The 23,861-nt window shown below is 35.9% G+C and overlaps 1 protein-coding gene across 3 annotated transcripts in view; it reads left to right on the top strand.

The window, feature by feature from the left end:
• LOC106873345 (uncharacterized) overlaps window positions 1–23,572 on the top strand; it is a 263,949-nt gene extending 240,377 nt beyond the window's left edge. For all 3 annotated transcript variants that reach the window (XM_052977316.2, XM_089343929.1, XM_014920673.3), the window contains exons 27-34: window positions 3,114–3,331; window positions 8,033–8,542; window positions 13,648–13,819; window positions 14,472–14,654; window positions 17,592–17,972; window positions 18,791–19,098; window positions 22,547–22,603; window positions 23,431–23,572. In XM_052977316.2, the coding sequence (XP_052833276.2) occupies window positions 3,114–3,331; window positions 8,033–8,542; window positions 13,648–13,819; window positions 14,472–14,654; window positions 17,592–17,972; window positions 18,791–19,098; window positions 22,547–22,561 (1,787 nt within the window). In that variant the 3' untranslated portion in view covers window positions 22,562–22,603; window positions 23,431–23,572. The remainder of the gene's footprint in view (window positions 1–3,113; window positions 3,332–8,032; window positions 8,543–13,647; window positions 13,820–14,471; window positions 14,655–17,591; window positions 17,973–18,790; window positions 19,099–22,546; window positions 22,604–23,430) is intronic.
• The last annotated feature ends 289 nt before the right edge of the window (window positions 23,573–23,861 follow it).

Raw genomic sequence — 23,861 nt, 5'->3', positions numbered from 1 at the left:
CAAAGGCTGAAATAGCAGAGGTGGATATATGCCATATTGTGTCCGAGGTATATTGCTTGTGTTTACTTGAAGGATGTCCCAAGTCAAGTGAGAGATGTGCGTCGGGTAATATAGGTCAAGTCTTAAAGACAGAATGGGACTTGACCTATTTACCCTACGCACATCTCTCACTTCATACTATAACTCTCCGCCTATGGATATAATAATCGATTCCTTTACTATTTCTGTCTCCGATGAAGGGAAGTACTGGATCTTCCCAGAAACAGCTGTAAGACTCTATCCATAAAATATATTTCCAGCTTTACCATTGCTCTCTTTATCTTTTTATAAATTTATACATACACACACTAATACACGACTTATAATCCCCAATCCTGTTCATACAACGACTGGGGCAACTAGTCGGTATACAGCACTTACTCGGTATTACCTGTATCTTTTTGGGTTTGGTTAAATCCAATACCCTCCTCAACCTTATATATATATATATAAAGATGTAGGAGTATACATGTATATATGCATGTAAAGAATAATTGGTGTGTGTGTGTGCGCGTTTGGTAAAATAAGCAATAACAATAATCTATTAAAAACTATTTACAAGATATGAGCGTATAAAAAGTAATAAAGAACAAAGATTCATTTGAAATATTTACACACATACACATGCACAGGTATCAATTCCACTCCCCAAGCAAAATACATGTTTACCTGTCTACATCATTGGATGCAAATGAAGTCACAGAGTTTTTCTTCTAGAGGGATATCTAAAGAAATGCTAGGGGTCTCTTACTCCAAAGTATTGGGTAAACACTGATTCTATTGGATAGTCCATCTCATTTTTGTAGATGACTGCAAAATTCCTTCTGTATGAATCAACAAGGAAAAACTCTATATGATCACTAGATCTTCAGAAAAAGCAGTCAAATTTCCCTTGAATTATACTTCACCATCTCTTATTCTCTCTATTGTCCAAACAGCAATTAATTGTGCTATAAAATCACCACTGTGCAATTTTTGTATCTTTTACTTGTTTCAGTCATTAGACTGTGGTCATGCTGGGGCACTGCTTCAAAGAACTTTTAGTTAAACAAATTGACCCCTGTACTTTATTTTTAAGCCTGGTACTTATTCTGTTAGTCTCTTTTGCTGAACCACTTGGTTATGGGACCATAAACACACCAGTTGCCAAGAGATGGTGAGGGAGAAACACAAACATACACATGATGGGCTTCTTTAAGTTTCCATTTATCAAACCCACTCACAAGGCTTTGGTTGACCTGAGGCTATAGTAGAAGATACTTGCGCAAGGTGCCATGCAGTGGGTCTAAACCCAGAACCATGTGGCTGGGAAACAAGATTCCTACCATACAGCCACAGGCAAGATTTGGTTGGTAACTCTATCAGTCTAGCTATCATGCAAAGATACCATTATGGTAAGCTGGCATCCGGTAGAAGACCACAGCATAAGTTAAAATTGCATTTTAAGGATTGTGTGAAAGATCCTCTGACATGATGCACATATCTAAGGGATAGTGTCATGTGAATTACTTGATGACATCACTAGTACCAATTCCATTAAAAAAGGACTCAGTACACTCTGCAAAATAGTTACTATTGGGAAGGTGTCCCAACAAGTAATTAATATGTTTGTTCCAGCTGCCAGGAATGTGATCAGTGTGTAAAATTGGTGTATCCAATAGCGTTACACTTCTATATTTTGTAGCTCTTTAAGCTATGATTTTGTGGATGTTTAATGGGTTGGATGTGGTGCTGAAGAAGGTGCAAGAACTCCTGAAATATGCATTTACACCCATTACCTTATTTTTGCCATCTTCAATTGCATTGTTGTTTACATTATACACATTCGAATATGTAACATCATAACAAATCAGTGCTGGCTATAATTTCTATAGAAAATCTGTAGAGATAAACTAAGAAAATTATTGGGAAGGGTATCCTGCCATAGAAATCCGACAGGGTGTGATTTGAGAAAGATTTGGCTGCCATTTCTATCAGGTTTAGCTATGATGCAGAGGCCTCCTTCACTAATCCACATACACACGCACATCATCATCATCAGCTGTCTTCCATGCTAGCATAAGTTTGATGGTTTTTGACAGGAACTGGCAAGTCAAAGAGCAGCACTGGCTCCAGTGTCTGCTTTGGCTGAATGCCTTTTCTAAGGGCAGCCAAGGAACTTGCAAGATGAAGACCTCTTTGCTGGAAAAGGGAGTGGAACAGAGGGAAGATGCTTAGTGCAGGTGAGAAGTTAGAGGATAGAGACAGGTGTCTTACTATAAAGAAGTTACTTGACTACCCCAGTAGGAAAAGAAGGGAGAGGCTGGAGAGATAGTGTTAAAGAGAAAGATGGAGAGACAGTCAGAGTAGGTCCTACCCATAGGAAACAATGGCAGGGAATATAAGTGGTACAGAAGGGATAGAGGAGGATGTTCCTTATGAGTATCCTTTTGACAGGTCTTGTTTTCAGTCCTGGTAGATATCCAGCAACCTTAAAGATTTAAAGGATGACAAGCAAAACAAGATGCTTTCCTTCATAACCTTGCTACCAAGTAGGTGGCTGGTCAAAATTTACTCTAAAATTAAAAAGTGAAAGATAATAAACATACATACATAAAGATGGGTTGAAGGGGATTTGGCTTTTATTTCTAGCATATGTGACTAAAATGCAGAAGCTTCATCTATGATTTTAGCATGTACAGTCTGTTTCTCTCTCTCTCTCTCTCACTCTCTCTCTCTATCTATCTATCTGTCTATCTATCTATCTACCACTCTCTCTCTCTCTCTCTCTCTCTCTCTCTCTCTCTCTCTCTATCTATCTATCTAGCTCTCTCTCTCTATCTACGACTCTCTCTCTCTCTCTCTCTCTCTCTCTCTCTCTCTATCTATCTATCTACCACTTTATCTCTCTCTCTCTCTCTATCTACCACTCTATCTATCTATCTATCTATCTATCTATCTCTCTCTCTCCACTCTCTCCTTCTCTCTCCTTCTCTCTCCCTTCCTCTCTCCTTCTCTCTCTTCCCTCTCTCCCTCCCTCTTCGTTACCCAGCTCTTTCATACACATACATACTCACACACATTCTCTCTTTCAGCTCATGCAATTCTGTTTGGAAGTCAACATGTCATAACATTTGACCGGCTCCATTATGAAATCAAGGCCAGATGCAGTGTTGTGTTGTCCAGAGATGTGGTCAACGGTACGTTCGCAGTCATAGCCAATTACCAATTTGACTCACCTGACCGCCAGCCGTTCTCAGTGACTGTAGTCACTGAGTATGATGAACACGTGGAAATTCTACAAAATCAAAAGGTAATTATGGCTGCTGCTGCTGCTGCTGTTGTACAAACTATTCCAAGTGTCACCCAGAGATCTCAAGTAACAGCAAGTTGGACATTTTACTGTGAATGTTATTTTTGATTAGCAATAATATATTGTAGGAAGGTGGTGAACTGGCAGAATCGTTAGCACACTGGGCAAAAATGATTTGCAACATTTTGTCTGTTTTTGCATTCTGAGTTCAAATTCTCCCAAGGTTGACTTTACATTTCATCCTTTCAGGGTCAATAAAATAAGTACCATTTGAGTTCTGGGGTGAATATAATGGATTTATCCCTGCCCCTGAAATTGCTAGCCTTCTGCTGAGATAATATATTGTAGGGAGGTGGTGAGCTGGCAGAATCCTGAGCACACCAAATGAAATGCTTAGTGGGATTTCCTCTGTCTTCACATCCTGAGTTCAAAGTTCACTGAGTTCGAGTTTGCCTTTCATCCTTTCAGGGGCAAAAAATAAGTACCAGTTGAGTACTGAGTCAATGTAATTTACTTACCCACTTCCTTGTGCCAAAATTAGGGGAGGAGACCAGCTTCTGAGAATTAAGATTTTGTTAAATTTGAGGTATTTCAGTTTTGAAAGAATTTTAAGAGAATCAAGTATTTTAAAGTTGACTGTGTTTTCCTTAAGATATGGGCTGCACCCATGAGAACAATTGTCATAGTTTTGATACTTTGGGTTTTCCTGGTCCTTGGTCATAGTGTATAAGAACACCATTTGGTACTATCCCCAATGCTCCAATGATCACATGTATAATTGTTGTTCTTAGATGCCACAATTTTGACCTCTATTTTAAGGTCCTGGTATTTCATTATTATTGTTGTCATTACTGCTGCTTCTGCTGTTGTTGTTATTTTTCTTCTTTCAATTTTGTTTCTATTTCTGGCCAAGTGCCTTCCTGACACCTTGGGCAAAGAAACTCACTGTATACTTTGACAGGCCATCAAAATAAACATGCCAGATTGTTCATTTACTAAATCAAGTAAAGTTATGCAGAAAAAATTATTTACGTGGATGGTGATTGTTCTCACAGCAACAATGCTCTTCTCAGTATGTGCGGCATAGCAGCTGAAATAATCTTTTTTCTATCGTTAAGCATTTTTCTATCGTTTAAGCATAAGAAAAGTATGTTAATTGAAGATGCCTTACTGCCCACCTTTAGACCTCACATATTTTGATGTAACTACTGAGCCAAATCTCAAACTATTTATGCCAAAGTGTAGCTGAAGAAGTGTCCTCTTTAAAACTGTTAATCGTTTGCAATTTAGTTGAGAACTGAATTAGTGGTGAAGCATGGAAGTTGCTGCGATTGTCAAAATGTTCGACTTAAGAATATAGTCAACCACTACCTTGGTTGAATGATATAATTTAATTTTATATAACAATTTTATATATGTACTAGCAGAGATACCTGGCGTTGCTCGGGATTAAAATGGCATAGTTTGTTTATAATATATTACAGTTATGTTGAAACAGGTGGTAAGGGAAAGTGCAGCATTGACAACAAAACATTTGTGGAGTAAATGATGGGCCAATTTGACTAAGCAACATGCTATGCCTTTGTTTGGAATATTTCAGGCCCTAACTTATAGAAAATTGGGGATGGCAGTTATGTGATTTTTTAATGCATCGTAAAACTGTCAGTGGATATACTCTCTTTTGCAGCAGTCGGCGCTGTGTCTAACATGACCCATCAGCTGAAATTTTGACACCGCCTTCGAGGTTGTTGTCCTACATTACTCATAAAGTAAATTTGGAGGAACTGTGGTTGTTCATTTGTGGGTAACAGGGTACCAATAAGATGATAGACTTGCCCTTGAACTTTGACATCAGTGTAAATTCATGTTTAACTATTTTCTTAGATGCAGTAAACAATGTCATTTGAAATGCAGAGTTGTCTTGCCTGATATTGTTCAGAAAATCCTTTGACTCGGTGGAAGTACCTTCTAGAAGATCCATAAAAGGCTGAGAAGGAGCTAGTAGTGCTGGCAATGTTACCTGACTACCTGAGCAGCACATACCTTTTGTTTCATTTGAAAATTCTAAACCTCTACAGAAACGACATTTTGTGTTTAGCACAGCAATTTGGACAGAGTTATCATTTTTATAAGAATGGGATGGATCATATCTGAAAACAGCTTCAAGAGTTGTGAAGAACGAATTTGTACATAGTCTGTTTCTGAGAGCTATTCTATTGGACCTCTATCTAATCATTAAAACATTGATTTAATGACCCAGCATTAAGTACTACAGCATGCATCTGCTGATCTTGGAAAAGTCTCATCTCCCTTCTCTCTTGAGGTTCCGTCTGACATGCTGCAGCATCCCTTTGTTTATCTTGAGAAAATTTTACCTCGCTTCTCTCTTCGGACTCTCACCTTTGGTTTTCTACAATCCTCCTTGCTTTCTACTTGTTTCTGGAGAGATGATGTCTTTTCTTTGGTGGTATATTTTTTTCGATATTGTAAACAAAAAATTATGAACATAGAAAAAATTATGCATTAATTCCTATTTTTGTAAGCAGTTGTATGTATGTAGTATGTTTTTATTTTTGTATGCAGTTTAAATTAACCAAATAGAAGCACATGCATGAACTTCTAATTTAATGGTAAATGCCATAATGATTACTATAGATAAATTTCTTAATTTACATTATTTATATTTGACAGATATTTGTCCTCATCTTGTTTGTTGTTAACACGTTTCAGCTGATATACCATCCAACCTTCATCAGCTGTCTTGGGGAAATTTCGAATCTGGGTTCTCATTCCTAAGGTATTTTTCGATGTTGGTTCAAAATTTCCCCAAGACATCTGATGAAGGCTGGGGGGTATATCAGCCAAAACGTTGTGTTAACAACAAACAAGATGAGGGCAAATATCCGTCAAATATAAATAATGTACATAATTCCTCATCATATAGAACTGAAATTTCTTAATATATATATTAAGCACATGTATTAAATGTTAATTTAAGGGTAAATATGTAACTGTAAATACCTTGCAACCTTGCAGCTGCTGCTATAATTATTAACTGGTAATGAAACAGTTAATGTGTACTTTTATATACCTCATTGGTTTTTGTCAAGAGTTTCACCTCCAGCCGTTCGTTATGTCAGTAAACACATACACTGACACAACATTCTGCTATGATGGCCACAAAGATGGAAAGTTGCTGATGTGTAATGTTGTTCAAATTAGGATGTAAATTGTTAATTTATTTCAAATTTAATAGAAATAAGATGATCTTAATGTTATTAGATTAGAATTAAAAGTGAAAGAATGAAAGTGAAACAATATTATAGCCTTATCACATTACAGATGATAAGCAGCTTTCTTTATTATAGTACAGATGTGACAAATTCGGCAAAACATTACCTTCATTATTGAACCATGGTCACTCTCGTAATGCAACACTTTGTAATTTTGGTTGAAATTGAAAGTGTGAAACTATTTTCACTTTCCATTGAAACCTGGTTGTTGTAGAGCAGTGTCTTTCAAATAACTATAGCTGGTTGTTGAGATAATGTAGAATATATGTAAATGAAATTATAGTTTATTTGGTAGCCAAAATACTACTGAATACTTTGATACCCCATACATCAAAATGGGCAACCCAATTTTCGAATTCATAAGGAATATACACACATGCACACACACATACACACACACGCTCACACACTCTCTCTCTCTCTCTCTTAGAACATAAGGTATGAAATATCAGCAGTTCTCTGTCACCCACAATCCTTGTCTTTCATCTTCTATAGAAACTTGCTTTCTGTCTCTGTTTGTTTCTCTTGTCTGTCTTTTACTCATTTTGTGTTTCTCCCACTCATTCTGTCAAAATTTATTTGAACAGAGCAGAAATTGAAAAAAGAGAAAGCGAAAAAGACAGAGAGAAAGAAAGTGAAGGAGGTGAGAAAGTGAAAGATATATGTACGTGTATATGAAATGGACATGAGTGTGTGTGCATGCATGCACATGTGAGAGAGAGAGAGAGAGAGAGAGAAAAAGAGAGTGAGAGATAGAGTGAGTGAGTGAAGGTGTGTGTTTTGATGATAGATGTCTTAAGGTACACACACACATAGAAAATGTGGCGTCATCATATAAAATGTTTACAATAGTTGATTTATGGAAAAGACTATAATGTTAAAATTTTGAAATGCAAATATGTGAATGGAAATTAAGTTTAGTTTGTAGTTAAAATAGTACTGAATCTTTTGATACCCCCATACGTCAAAACTGGTAACTTGGTTTTGGAATGCATAAGGAATATATATATATATATATATATATATATATATATATATATATATAGGATAGACTTCTTTCAAACTGAAGTTATTATCTTACATTACAATAGAGACATAATACTGAAATAGTGTAAGAGATAAGAGATTGCTCTAGGCTCGCATTAGGCAAGATGTTGGAAATTTTTGGGGGCCCTAAGTAAGGCATGTGTAAAATTTGAATAAAATCAGTTGTGTAGTTCTCGAGTTTTAGGGATTCACACAAACAGACAGACAGACACACATTTTCATCTTTATATACATATAGATACCTAATTGCTGTTTATTTAATTGTTTTTCTCCTTTACTGAAAATAAAGTAACAAATAAATACAAAAAAAAAAAGACAAAACTGATCTATTTCTTAATTAATTCTTGAATTTTTGTGGCAGGTCAAAGTTGGTGGCACTGAGGTGAACCTTCCAATGACACTGACCAGGGGCATTGTGTTCCGAACCCAGGAAGCTGTGACTTTGGAAAGCTCCAGAGGGTACCAAGTGACATTAAATTTTGAGGCTAATCTTCTGGAAGTTGAAATCAGTGGCTGGTATTTCAATAAGGTTGCTGGGCTCTTTGGCACATACAATAATGAGCCACATGATGACTTCAACCTTGTGAGTCAGGAAGAAATGGAAATGGAACTTAAATCAGGACCAGGAGCTGATTTGGATTCTTCTGGAAATCTGGAAATGTTTGCCAAGTCATGGACAGTCTCAGAAAACTGTAAGTCTTTACTGCCATTGCAAATTAACCAAAATATGATCATGACTCCAGATAACAAATATGACATGAACATCAATGATGGTGATGGTGATGATGATGTTGACGATAACTGGAACAGTGATGGATGTGCTCGTCTGTTTTTGCAGAAATCCTCCCAGTTTCGAAACTGCTTCAAACAGGTAAGATTGCTATTATTGTTGTTGTCACCATTAACATAATTGTCATCATTATCACCATCATACCCCCCCACACACACACACATATATACACACATGATGATTGGCTTATTTTGTCAGATGATAGCCATCTTACATTCAGCCTAATTACTCTTATTTGCTTTCATAAATAAATAAATAAAAGCATGGGTACAAACAGTGTAATATACAAACCCATAGATATGCACATAGGACACACATGCTAAACACAGATGCACACACAAATATAGACTTAAAAACACTTATGCAGATAGAGATACATACTACAGAAAGACGAAATGGAATGGGCAGTGCTAGAGGAGAAACATGGGACGGAAAGTCACTGAAGAGGTCACAGTATGTGTTACAAAAGAACTCTGACAAATAAACTAAAAATAACAATAAAGCTAAAGTGAGGATGAAATAAATAGTGCATGTGTTTAATTGACAAAAGATAACCATCCCAAGTAGAACAATATCAGTTTCAACATGCAAATTCACATCAAGAGTTTTTTCAAAACAAATACATAAACTTATCCTTATGTTCTTTCATTGAAAACCCTTTGTGAACTATACTTGTGAAAACAGTTGCTTCAAGCTCATATTTTTGATTTCATTTCTGATTCACATGGTAATGTGATTATAAACATTTGAAACTCCATACAATCAACATCATGAAATTGAATTGCTGTTTATACAATGATCCAAAATAATACGTTTAAATAATACTTTCAATTAATACTTTTAATTAATGTTTTTTAAAAACAATGAGTGTGTATTTTGGTGTTCATTTTGCGTGCACCTGTGCATACATATACACATGTATGCTCATAGACATATTTATACAGAGAGAGGGGGACAAAGAAAGATATTCTAAATCCATATATGGTAACTTTTGGATTTAATGAAATTGCCTTTGTTCAAAGAGAAAGTGAAAAACATCTAGTAGCAATTAAGATTGATTTTGAATGAGAAGAGGAAACAATCCCAAGAAATCAGCAATTCTTATATGTTAAATTTAACATGCAGCAGGGGTCCATTAGGGCTCAGTCCTCAGTCAGCTGCTGAGGATATAGTAGAAGACACTTGCTCATGGTACCATGCAGTAGGACTGAACCCAAATCCATGTGGTTGGGAAGCAAGCTTCTTACCACAGAACTATGCCTGAGCCTATGATGTTGAACTTCACAAAATATTTGACAAGAGACTGCAACAATTGGTGACATGCTGTACTGGAGAAAGCAGAGAGAACAGAAACATGAGAAGTACTGGTTGCAAGGATGTTCTTTCATCATTCATTTACTGCTCACATCTTGTCTCTCTTTCGCAGCCTTTCTGTGAGTTCTTTCACTGCATTGATCCTGTTCTCTCTCCAACTCTATGACACCCTCCTCCCTTTGGTCACTCTTTCTCACTGGGCTGTCTTCACAGCTTTTCCACCATCTCAACACCTTCCTATCTCTTTCATCTCACCTACAACTTCTACACCAGTTTTTCCTTCAACAACTCTCTCAAGAACCTTGCCAACCTTGCCTCTTTATCTTTATCATGTTCTCTTCTTTCACACCTTCCACCCTTTCTTCATAGCACTGGATCCCCCTACCAACCTACCCCATCACCCTTCCTGCATTGTCCCTCTTTCACACTAACCCCTGACCTAATCTTCTCCTTTCTCTGGATCCTTTCATACTCCCTCCCCAACTGTCTTTACTACCACTATCTCACAATAAATCCATTCCTCTCATCATACTTTTCTCTGTCTCATCACTTTGCCTAAAATGCTCTCTCTCTCTCTCTCTCTCTCTCTCTCTATATATATATATATATATATATATATATATATATATATAATTTTAGTCAGTAGAGCAAGTTTTTAGTTTTGCAAATTTCCTGGCCATATCACTAATGCTGGTACCATGAAATAAAAAGCACACTCATAGGCCCAGGCATAAGTGTATGATAAGATGTTTGCTTCTCAAGCACATGGCTCTGGGTTCAGTCCCACTGTATGGCACCTTGGATAAGTTGCCTTCTACTGTAGCTTCAAGCCAATCAAAGCCTTGAAAGTGGATTTGGTAGACAGAAATTGAAAGAAGCCCGTCATATATATGCATGTGTGTGGCTTTGTGTTTATCCTCCACCATTGCTTAGTAGTTCAGCATAAGAGACCAATAGAATAAGTACCAAGCTTTACAAAATTAAGTACTAAGATCGATTCATTCAGCTAAATATTCTTGAAGCTGGTACCCAAACACGGCTGCAGGTTAATGACTGAAACAAGTAAAAAATAAAAGATAGTACACTTTGTAAAGTAGTTGGCATTAGGAAGAGTATTCACTTTTGAAGACCCTACTAAAATGGAAACATTGGAGCAGAACATGATTTTCCAAATCATTCTATCAAAAACAGTCCAAACTCCTGTCTCCTGAAAATGGATATAAAATGCTGATAATGTTGACGACAACAACAATGAATATGGTGATGATGATGACAATAAAAAATAAACAGTAGATATAAGCTCAAGCATATATTATACATTATATTACAAAGTTGGTCTTGACATTCAGATGTGTGTAGAAACAATCAAACGTGTTTCTCAAGTCTGTGAAACTTAACCAATACATTTCTAAATCAGTCTACCAATACAAATGTTTATACCCCTTTTTGTATGCATGTACGTGTGTGTGTGTGTGTGTGTGTGTGTGTGCATGTGCATGCATGCATGAGTGTGCATATGTAAGTATGCATGCATGTATATATGTATTTATTAGTATATGGATGCATGTATGTTTTCATGTTTGTATGCAATTGTGTGTGTGGGTGCATGGCCTAGTGGTTAAGGTGTTGCACTCATGATCATGAGATTGTGATTTCAATTCCTGGACTGGGTGATACATTGTGTTCTTGAGCAAAACATTTCATTTTACATTACTCTGTGATCACTTCAACACCTGACCCATAATACATGCTGCACTTATTCAGGCAATGTTGATTTGATAGAGGGAGTGAGCTTAATGTACAGCACATACATTTGATCATCATCATCATCATCATCATCATCGTCGTTTAACGTCCGCTTTCCATGCTAGCATGGGTTGGACGATTTGACTGAGGACTGGTGAAACCGGATGGCAACACCAGGCTCCAATCTAATTTGGCAGAGTTTCTACAGCTGGATGCCCTTCCTAACGCCAACCACTCAGAGAGTGTAGATAGTATGATAGCAATATTTATTTACAACTATCATACGACGTTAAGACAAGGAGACACACACACACACACACACACACACATAGAATAGCAAGTACACTACCCTACAACTCATACTGCCAAATGCCCTGAGAAACACGGGCAGTTGAATTAAGTATGCTTGGGCAGGATTACTGTTATGTTGTGGAATTTTTAGGATATTGAATAGTTCCCCCATCTTTTGATAAGAACATTTTTCTTAATAAACATATCATTTGTGCAGGTTGTTCAGCAAGAAATTGCAGAATTGTCTTTCTCAGACTACAAGAGACTACTATCACTTCATATTATATGTATTCATGTATACAGTATATATATTATGTGCATACGTATGCATTTATATATGTAAGCTTGTATGCATACATACATGTATTTCAAAACTCAAAGAATACTTCATCAAGAGCAGTTACAGAATGACAGGAAAAGAAACCAATAGAACAACAGTCTTGCTGCAAACCACCATTGTCCACTTTGTAGTTTCTCGGCTAGATCACATGCTGGTTTAATAAGTCATGCAGATGCTCATATCCGTATTGCTTTTTGTGGCCAGGGGAGTCACCAGGGAAAGTAAATGAATTGTAAACAGTGACGAATGGTAGTGTGTGTTGTTCATTGTCTATTTGGTTGAAATTTTGCTTTTTTCCTGTCTTCTCGCTGGACACTCATACATCATCTTTGATGAGAGAGACCATCATATATATGAATATTATCATCATCATTGTTTAACATCTGCCTTCCATGCTGACATGGGTTGGATGGTTTGTCTTTCATCAATAAAATAAATACCAGTTGAGTATTGGGGTCAATGTAATCAACCTAATACACCAGGCTACTGTGTGTTTTGGCAGGGTTTTTACAGCTGGATGCCTTTCCTAACATCAACCACCCCGTAGGGTGGACTGAGTTCTTTTTATGTGGCATTTGCATAGGTGAGGCCAGTTTTGACATGATTTTTACAGCTGGATGCGCTTCCAAATGTCAACTATTTCACAGTGTGGACTGGATGTTTTTTATGTGGCACCAGCATTGACAGGGTCACCAAGTAACTTGCAAGACAAGGAATTTTTTGAGAGGGGAGGGGAAATTGGAGGAGGTGATCTTGTGATGATGAAAGGCTGTTGGCACTCCGTCGGTTATGACGACGATAGTTCCTGTTGATCCGATCAGCGGAACAGCCTGCTCGTGAAATTAGTGTGCAAGTGGCTGAGCATTCCACAGACATGTGTACCCTTAATGTAGTTCTAGGGAATATTCAGCATGACACGGTGTGACAAGGCTGACCCTTTGAATTACAGACACAACAGAAACGGGAAGTAAGAGTGAGAGAAAGTTGTGGTGAAAGAGTACAGCAGGGTTCGCCACCATCCCCTGCCGGAGCCTCGTGGAGCTTTTAGGTATTTTCGTCCAATAAACACTCACAATGCCCGGTCTGGGAATCAAAACCGCAAGTCCACAGCCCTAACCACTGGGACATTGCGTCTCCACTGATGAAAGGTTAGTGTGACAGGGAGGCAGAAATGGGTGTTTTGTTATAGAGGCAGTACATGGCTACCCAGCTAGAGAGAACAAGAGAGAAGGTGAGAGTAAATGTAATGTTTATGTATGTAATAAGGTGGTGAGTTGGCAAGATTGTTAGCATGCCAAGCAGAATGCTTAGTGGTATTTTGTCTGTCTTTATGTTCCGAGTTCGACTTTGTCTCTCATCAATAAAATAAATACCAGTTGAGTATTGGGGTCAATGTAATCAACTTACTCCTTCCCTCAAAATTGCTGGCCTTGTGCCAAATTTTGAAACCAATATTTATGAATGTAATATTTCATTTGGGTTGTCCACACCACAGGTAACACCTGGATATTTTTACAAGATGTGCTCCTCAGATGTGCCTATAGATGCATTAACAACACCATCAGCAGCTGCAAAGCCAAGCAAGCACAACTTGTGTGCAGTGTCATCACTATACATCAGGGAATGTCAAAGACAAGGAGTTCCACTGACCATGCCCATGGAATGTTGTGAGTTCTATACAATACGTACTTCTCTTTTTCTCTCCTTCCTTCTTTCTGTTTTTGTCTGTTTGATTGTTGGCTTATCTATCTTTCTATTACTCTCTGTGTCTCAATCCCTTTTTCTCTATTTATCTATCTGACTGTCTGTCTGTCCCTGATTGTCTGCATAGCAATCTCAAACTCTCTCTTTGTCTCATTGGGTGTCAGCCATCCAAACTCAATTCCGCATCTAAATCTCTCTCCCTCTCTTTCTCTCTATCCCATAGATTGTGAACCACTCTCTCCCAGTCTTTCATCTAATTGTCTTTCTCTCTCTCTCACTCTCTCTCTCGCTCTCTCTCTCTCTCTCTCTCTCACACACACACACACACTCCCACTCTCTTTCTTATGTAAACAGACACGCATTCTCTTATATCTCACTAGCTCTCAGCCACCTTCCCTCAATTCATCATCAACTTATCTCTCTCTCTTTCTCTCTTATACAAGCATGCACATTCCCTTTGCGTTCCACTATCTTTCAGGGCCTTCTCTCAATTCTGTTTAATTTTTCTCATTCTTTTTCTCTTTCTCTCTCTCTCTCTGTCTTCCTCTCTCTCTCACACACTCCTCCCACTCTATACCACACCACCAATAAATGCTTATTGTCTTTTCATTGCAGTGTTCTGTCTCACCATCAATGAAACTAAAGTCCAGCAAGGGGAGGTTATGAGTCTCAATCCAGTGTCTACACCTTATCTTGCAGACATTATTATTGTTCTCCAGGAAACAAAATGTAACTCTGAAACGGGGTCAAAGCTTCCACAGATAATTGAGAACCTTAACTTCTTATTGTCATTGATAAGTAAGTTGCAGTTTATTGTTTTACTGTTTCAGCCATATATTTTTGTGCCACTTGATCTGCTAGAAAGAGTAACCAATCATTCCTCAGTTTACATACTACAGTTTTCAGAAAAGAAAGAACACATTAGATCTGTGTCTCTCAAGCTTTTGACTGTGTGATATACTGGGGTACATCTTATGGAAATTGAGACAAAAAAAACAACAGTTTTAACCCTTTTAATATCAACTGACCTGAGAGCACCTCTTGTTTTATGATATGAACTTCCTGTTTTACAGTGATCTAAATTAAAATTTTCCATCTAAATTCCATGTTAATTAATATTCCAAATACCAGTTTAATAATGATTTTTCTTAAATTCTTTATTATTTTCAAAATATACTGAAATAAGGTTGGTGTATGTCAATAGAAATATCATAGCATTTAGACCAATCATATCTGGTCAAAATATTTCACTTGTTTTATGTTCAAACTGGCCATATCTGGGCTCTCATACCAACCCTACGTTATCATTCTAAAAATTAACAGTTACTTCATCAAAATCTCAAAGCTACAAGATAATGCAGGATTAGTTCAAAATAATATCAATTAATAAGCATTACTTTTGACAGAATAATGTGAATGCTAAAATGTTAGTTAAATATTTAGGAAAATTTTGGAAACAGTTTGTTTACCTTGTTTTAATAATCATATTAGCGTATAATGAAATTATGATTAATGTATTTTCTAAAATGTACAAACATTAGAATGGATTTAATAAAGCCTTAGATTACATTTTTAAAGAACCTCAATCCACAAAGAATGTTTTTAAAAATAAGATCATCAAATTCTTCATCATAGTCAACAACAGAAATTTGCACAATTTTATATCAGGACACCCTCCTCATTGTTTTACAGACATTTAAAACATAGAAAAAATTAGTTTTATGACTGACCCTAATCCCACAAAGAGAAAATACCACCATAAAGTTATATGGTATACATCGATGTTTTCCTTGAATGTAAAAACTTGTACAGGCAGCATCTTCCTTAGTTTAGTTGATAAACATTTTCCTTAACGCACAGGAACAGGAAAATATTTAATACATATACTTATATGTCTATTTTCACTGAGCATCTAGCATAAAGAAAATATTAGTAAGCAAGCAGACTACTCGTGCAACAATAACGCCACATATTCACTTGAAGGCCATTGAAATATAGAAACCATTGTATATGAGGTGGAGGAAATGTCAAAGGATCCTAATGAACAAGGTGTCAAAAGAGGAAGTATCAAAGGATTCAGGCATGCAGAAGTATATGGGTTCAACAGAAGGTTCCTTCAACAACTGCAAGACCTTGTTTAACATCTAAGGAAGACAAAATGTCACATCTCTAGTGAGGTATATATGGACATCAAGGGAAAACACTACACATTATGACATTGATACTAGAAAAGATCATACTAAATGATACTAAATGAACTGAGAAATGAATCATACTAAAGAACTCTCCAGGCACCTACCTAAGCAATACAAATGAAGAATTTTTGCTCCTGACCTTCATGAAAGCAAATTTGTCCAAGCATACTGGCTGACTGCACTATGACTAGGCATTGTAGCCCATCATTTGTCTTATCTCTTATTGCAAATTGAGGAATTGGTATGAAATTTGCCACACCCAACTTTGAGATGTGTGTGTTTTTATATGTAAGCACATGTACATATAAACTACAATATATACCATGATTTTAGAATTTACTCTGCCCCACCATCCCCCATTCCCTCTCTCCACAACCCCTCTGCATCTCTAACCCACCTTGCCCTTGCCCCAACTCCAATACTACCCTACAACCAAATATCTCCTATGCTGTGGTGGCTCTTTTTGCTCCCAACCCAAGGGGCATATTTCTAATGAGCAATATATATATAGTTTACTTTCTTGTTAAGGCAAGATCAACAGAAAAAGTACTCCATCTGGTGAGAGATAAATATTGTTTAAGGTAAACAATATATATTTTTGTGACCAACTAATAGTTTCATACTCTGAAGATGTTTTCTAGGCAAGTTTTAATAATGTACCCCACGTCTCCAAGCAATTTCCGGGCTCTGAGAACAAGACCTATACAGAATAATAGAACAAGAGAAATTGTGAGAAAAAAATGAGAGGAAGGTGGATGAGAAAAGTGGAAGAGTGAAAGAAACAGAAAAAGAAAGGGAAAAGAGAATTTGGGTTATGTCTCCTTCAGCTGTAAAGCCATAAAGCCTGTTGATGTAGAATCAATAGAAGGGGTTTAAAGTCTGCAATGCAGATGCTCAATTAGGTGAAGGTGGCGTTCCTCTCCAATATGCCAAAAGAAACTTGTCCTTATGTTTGCAGTTGTTGAAAGTTTCTGATCTGGAATTAAGCAGTGCTGTGAGATTCTTAGATCCAAAGAGGATCTTTCAGCTATGCATAATTTGCATCTTTTAGATCGTACGTTCTCAAAGTGGGTGCTGCCACCCCCCGGTTGACATTGAGACGGTCCAGGGGGGCACTGGTGCCTAAAGGGAAAGTGGGGGTGGGTAGAGAAAAAGGAGGCATTGGGAGGAAGACAGTTGATTGGGAGATGCTATGAATTTATTATATTATTATAGTATTGTATACAAATTATATAATATTATATTAAATATCAAATGATTCATTATATAAATTAGTAAAATATAAAATATTTATTTATACATAAAATAGGGGTGGGGCACAGGCTGTTATGCGGACACAAGGGGGGCGGTGGGACAAAAAGTTTTGAGAACCTCTGTTTTAGATCAATTAACATATGGCATGGATTTTTCTAGAATTTTTCGATGATCAAAATCATAGAAAAATCCACATATGTGTGTGTGTGTGTGTGTATATATATATATATATATATATATATATATACATACACAGTTATATTTGTACTGTCTTCCTTTTTTTAAGATTTCAGTAACACCAAGTTTGGTTTGGTTGGTTTTGGTGGTAACTACACCACCCCTGTCTACCTGCATACCTTCGATGGCCAGACAATGAGTGACAGCCTCATGGTTAGTGATGTGCTATATGACATCAACTATGAAAACAACCGACAGCAGCAACCACTGGACATTATGCAAGCTCTGACCAGAGCTTTGCACTATCCATTTCGTACAGGTGCAATGAAGGCCGTTATATTGGTGACATGCAGCAGTTGTCAAGATAATAATGTGGTCAGCTTTGAACTCAGAGAAGCACTGCGTGAGCAGGATGTTATCCTTCATGTTTTGGCTGAACAAAACTTCAAATCAGTTGGGAACATCAACCCTGAGAAGGCACATATATATGGTAATTATATACTTCAATACTACATTTATTTTTGGCATTCTTTCATTATTAGTTATTTCCTGCATTCAGCAAACTGGCAGAATTGTTAGAATAAAAAGGATAAAGATGCTTTTCCTGATGCCAACCATGTTACAGAGTGCACTGTGTGTGTGTGTGTGTAAATGTGTTTGTGTGCAGGTATATGTTTGCATAAGTGATTTCATATTTGTTAGTTTTTTGTGTGTGTTTGCTGATTGTATCCAAAACTACAACCCCACTATCAATTACAGACAATGTTGTATGCTTGCAGTCAACTGCAAAAAAGCACATGCAAGCTTCTTGAGATGTCTTCATATTTTGCTCATGATTCCATCCATGCTTTTCACTGTTTGATAGACTAGGAGATTTGGTAACAAGTGAAGGTTGGCAACAGGAAGGGCATCCAGCCATAGAAAATCAGCTTCAGTGAATTCCAGTAGACTCATGCAAGCATAAATATTAACACAAACATAAATATTGATTTCAAATTTTGGCACAAGGCCAGCAATTTAAAGGGAAGTTTTGGATGAATTACATTGACCCCATTGCTCAACTGGTACTTATTTATCAACTCTGAAAGGACGAAAGGTAAAGTTGACCCCAGCAGAATTTGAACTCAGAATGTAAAGATGGACAAAATACCACTTAGCATTTTGCCCAGCATGCTAACAGTTCTGCCAGCTCACCACCTTAAATACAAACATAAATATTAAAATGATAATGAAATGAAGCAAATATTTATTACTTCCTTATTTAAATGATATTTAAATATGCATTATTTTACTCACTCCAACAATTAGGGGCAAATCATCGCAATATCTACCCAATAGACTCCAATAATTTTGCAAATATTTCTGGTCACCAAATTGTCCCTGATGATAGTTGTGCACAAGAAGCTATTCATTCAAAAGGATCATATTTCAACACCAAGAAACTGAATAAGGTGACTACTAGCCGATCTTTCATGCAGACCTTCTGTGCGTACATAGCTTTATCTCTGAAGCACAACTTTTGTCAAAATTGTCAGTGTGTACCGAGACAGGAAGGTTACAGAGGCCACTTTCTGTGCCACAGATGTCCCCAATTGCCACCTAACATTGTGGAAGAGGTAAGAAGTCTTCTAATTTTATGTTCCTATGTTTTCTTAATTTTTTTCTGCTTTTTTACATTTTTATGTTTATGTGTGTGTGTATATTTGTATATATATATATATATATATATATATATATATATATATATATATATATATAGATAGATAGATAGATATAAACATATATATATATATATATATATATATATATATATATATATATATATATATATATAGATAGATAGATAGATAGATAGATAGATAGATATAAACATATATATATATATATATATATATATATATATATATATATAGATAGATAGATAGATATAAACATATATATATATATATATAGATAGATAGATAGATATAAACATATATATATATATATAGATAGATAGATAGATATAAACATATATATATATATATATATATATATATAGATAGATAGATAGATAGATAGATATAAACATATATATATATATATATATATATATATTATTATAAAATCTGGTAATTAGTCATATATTAATTAATATCGATTAATTATCAAAGAATCAAAGAGATTCAGAAATATTATCTGCAATCTCAGGGGATTAAGGTACATTTTAAAAAATAACGTCGACCACTAAAGTGGACAATTAATGCGCTAGAAATAGATCACATCTTGTGTCTATTAAAACCTAAATTGTTCTCAACATGAAATATAACAGCATACCAAAAACGTGAGCGGGCAAGACATTTAAAATCACCTAAACAAGCATTATTAAACAGGAACTAGTTTCGGATTTAACAAATTCTTACCGTTTGTCTATTCCTCATCAGCCTGATTTGTAATGAACCGTAATCATCAGAATCGTATACAGAGTTGCCCACTGCCATTGGTGCGCGTGCATATGGTTCTGCTAATTACAGCTTAATGGTAAAATTCAAAAGTCTTCGTTTTGGCGCGCTAATTCCAGTAATATATCCGCAGAAAATATTTACTGCGTCTTTTATATTCAGTATGAGAACATGGGCAATGGGTAAAATATTATTATAAAATCTGGTAATTAGTCATATATTAATTAATATCGATTAATTATCAGTAGGCCAGCACATCTAAAGAATCAAAGAGATTCAGAAATATTATCTGCAATCTCAGGGGATTAAGGTACATTTTAAAAAATAACATCGACCACTAACGTGGACAATTAATGCGCTAGAAATAGATCACATCTTGTGTCTATTAAAACCTAAATTGTTCTCAACATGAAATATAGCAGCATACCAAAAACGTGAGCGGGCAAGACATTTAAAATCACCTAAACAAGCATTATTAAACAGGAACTAGTTTCGGATTTAACAAATTCTTACCATTTGTCTATTCCTCATCAGCCTGATTTGTAATGAACCGTAATCATCAGAATCGTATACAGAGTTGCCCCCCGCCATTGGTGCGCGTGCATATGGTTCTGCTTATTACAGGTAAAATATTATTGATAATTAATCGATATTAATTAATATATGACTAATTACCAGATTTTATAATAATATTTTACCCATTGCCCATGTTCTCATACTGAATATAAAAGACGCAGTAAATATTTTCTGCGGATATATTTCTGGAATTAGCGCGCCAAAACGAAGACTTTTGAATTTTACCATTAAGCTGTAATTAGCAGAACCATATGCACGCGCACCAATGGCAGTGGGCAACTCTGTATACGATTCTGATGATTACGGTTCATTACAAATCAGGCTGATGAGGAATAGACAAATGGTAAGAATTTGTTAAATCCGAAACTAGTTCCTGTTTAATAATGCTTGTTTAGGTGATTTTAAATGTCTTGCCCGCTCACGTTTTTGGTATGCTGCTATATTTCATGTTGAGAACAATTTAGGTTTTAATAGACACAAGATGTGATCTATTTCTAGCGCATTAATTGTCCACGTTAGTGGTCGACATTATTTTTTAATATATATATATATATATAGATAGATAGATAGATATAAACATATATATATATATATATATATATATATATATATATATATCGTCTTTTTCAGTCATTAGACTGTGGCCCTGCTGAGGCACCACTTTGGAGAATTTTTTTTAGTCAAATAAATTGACCCAAATACTTTTTTTTTAAGTCTGGTACTTATTCTGTCAATCACTTTTGCTGAACTGCTAAGTTATGGGAATGTAAACACACTAGCACTGCTTGTCAAGCAGAGGTGGGGACAAACACTGACAGAAAGACACACACACACACACACACACATATATATATATATATATATATACACAGTTTTTCCCAGAGGCAGAGCTGACAGTTGGTGGTGCCGGGTAAATATGGTGGCACTGTGAGTGTGTCTTTGTGTCTGTGTTTGTCCCCCACCATGGCTTGACAACTGGTGTTGATGTGTTTAAATCCCTGTAGCCTAGCAATTCAGCAAAAAGAGAACAATAGAATATGTACCAGTACTTTAATAAATAAGTTCTGGTATTGATTCATTCAACCAAAATTCTTCAAGGCTGTGCCCCAGTATGGCCATAATCTAATGAGTGAAACAAGCAAAAGATAAAAGACATTCATACATACATACATACATACATCAACTAAAATTCTTGCCACTTAAGTTCAAACTGTTTTGCCATCACTGAACAAGAATACTACCACTGCAACTCAAACCAAATCAGTTATTCCACCAACTAAAAACAAATCTGTTATATTTAATGAAACTCCTAAATTTCATCAGCAAATAAAAAAAAACAAAGCTCCAAAAACTGCTGAAATCCCTATTAAAATTTCACCTGAGGACAATGTTTCCCAACCTATTTCCCACCTAGCCCCACCATAACTTTCCAGAAAAATGTATGCACCACTGGTGGTTGGAAAAATACAACTTTATTGTTAATATTTCATAATTATATTCTTTCCTCAAAGAAATATCCACACTGGGGCATTAGAATATTGATATACTGTAGCAAATAGTTCTCACAAAGAATGCTTGGCTGGAGGGATTGGCTTGACTAGGCTGAGTATAGGTGTAGTTTGTTTGCTGTGAAAAAAAAAGATTTTCACAGTTCCATGTCCCACTAAAAAAAAAAAATAAAATAAAAGGAAATTTTTGGATCCCATGTCCCACCACAATTTTTCCAGGCTCCATGTTGGGAATCACTGCCCGAGAAAAAAAAATCCACAAAATCTTTAACCAAAACTTCACCAATGCTGAAGAGTCCCTTTTCAATTCATGCAGAATTTAGTGTCTGATAGGAGTCTGAACTAAAATCATTTTAAAAGGATAAAATTGGTATGAATTTAACCACTGTGGGATAAAATAATCTGCAAACAGAAAAAAATACATTAGAATATAAAAAACAAATGCTTATTTCAGTATAAGTATTAAAAAAGAACCCTTGAAATGCTCATGTTAAAAATGTGACAGGACATTATTTTCAACTTATATGTATTTCTTCCAGATAAACATCACTTAGACAGTAAATGAGGTTGTTGTGAGTGTCATTACTACACATACGGTAAGTTTCATTCCTGGTTTTCTATTTTGATTTTGTTATTGCTGTTGTTTGCTCCAAATCAATCCTTGAAATATTTGAAATACATTTAAATGCCTTTCTAAACTGGAGGCTGCAGTTCAGGCTCCTTACCCTTTTGTTCATGTGGAGATTTCCCTTGTTCTCTCCTATTCATAGTTGTTCAACATCTAGTAGATTTTAAGATATTTAGTCAACCATGTAACTTTGTGCTTGTTATATTTAATTTAGCTATTTAATAGAAAGGTTTACATAATCTCTAATATTAGTTTCAAGAATATTTCAGGTATTGGGAGCATCATGTCAAGTGAGGATTCCATAGGCCAAATATTCTATCATCGGAAGAGCTCATACCTATTAGTTTAAGTTACTCTGTAGAAAATTCCTTATATCGTGTGTGTGTGTACACGTACATATAGGTAGATTGATGTATAGATTAATTTACAGTCATATATACTGGTAGTGACTTGTAGTCTGAGTAAGAAGGTTCTGCAAAAAACTTGCACAAATGATTTGTTTGTAGCGATGGAATGTTTGTGTTGCACATTAGCTCACCTCTTCTATCAAATCAATGTTACCTGTTCAGGTACATGGTGTACCACATATCAGTTATTGAAGTTATCACAAAGCAATGTAAGATTAAGTGTTTTGCTCAAGAATACAATGCAGCACCTGGTCCAGGAATTGAAACCTCAATCTCACAATCGTGAGTGCAACTCCCTGACCACTTGGCCATGCACCTTCACACGTACATATACACACACATCATATTGTATTATATTATATTATATTATATTTTCATTCTCTTACAGATTATCCTGAATGCAATATCATTTCTTTTTCATGATTCAATAACTTACCATATTTGCTGGGTGATTTCCAATTAAAAAGATGTGGAATTTGTTTGAAAACCAAAAAATGAAACTGATTAAATAAAACAAAGACAAATATCAAGTTCTTTTTCTTATTTCTTTTATCCTCCTCATCATCATTACCATCATCATTTTACATTTGCTTTTCATGCTGGCATTGGTTGGACTCATCTGAATCAGTTCTAAATCAATGTCACTGCCCTCCTAGATTGATCAGAGGATTATGGATTACTCATCAGTTTAATTGCTAACTTGTTTACTACAGATGGATGCCCTTCCTGCCAACAACCACTTTACAGAGTGTACTGGGTCTGTTTTATTGTGACACCAATATTACAAGGGTTATACCCTCAGCCCTACCTCTTCATTCC

The sequence above is a fragment of the Octopus bimaculoides genome, chromosome 28, assembly GCF_046866305.1.
Source record: "Octopus bimaculoides isolate indiv1 chromosome 28, ASM4686630v1, whole genome shotgun sequence".
Classification (NCBI taxonomy): Eukaryota; Metazoa; Mollusca; class Cephalopoda; order Octopoda; family Octopodidae; genus Octopus; species Octopus bimaculoides.
This window is presented reverse-complemented; position numbering and strand designations above follow the sequence as displayed.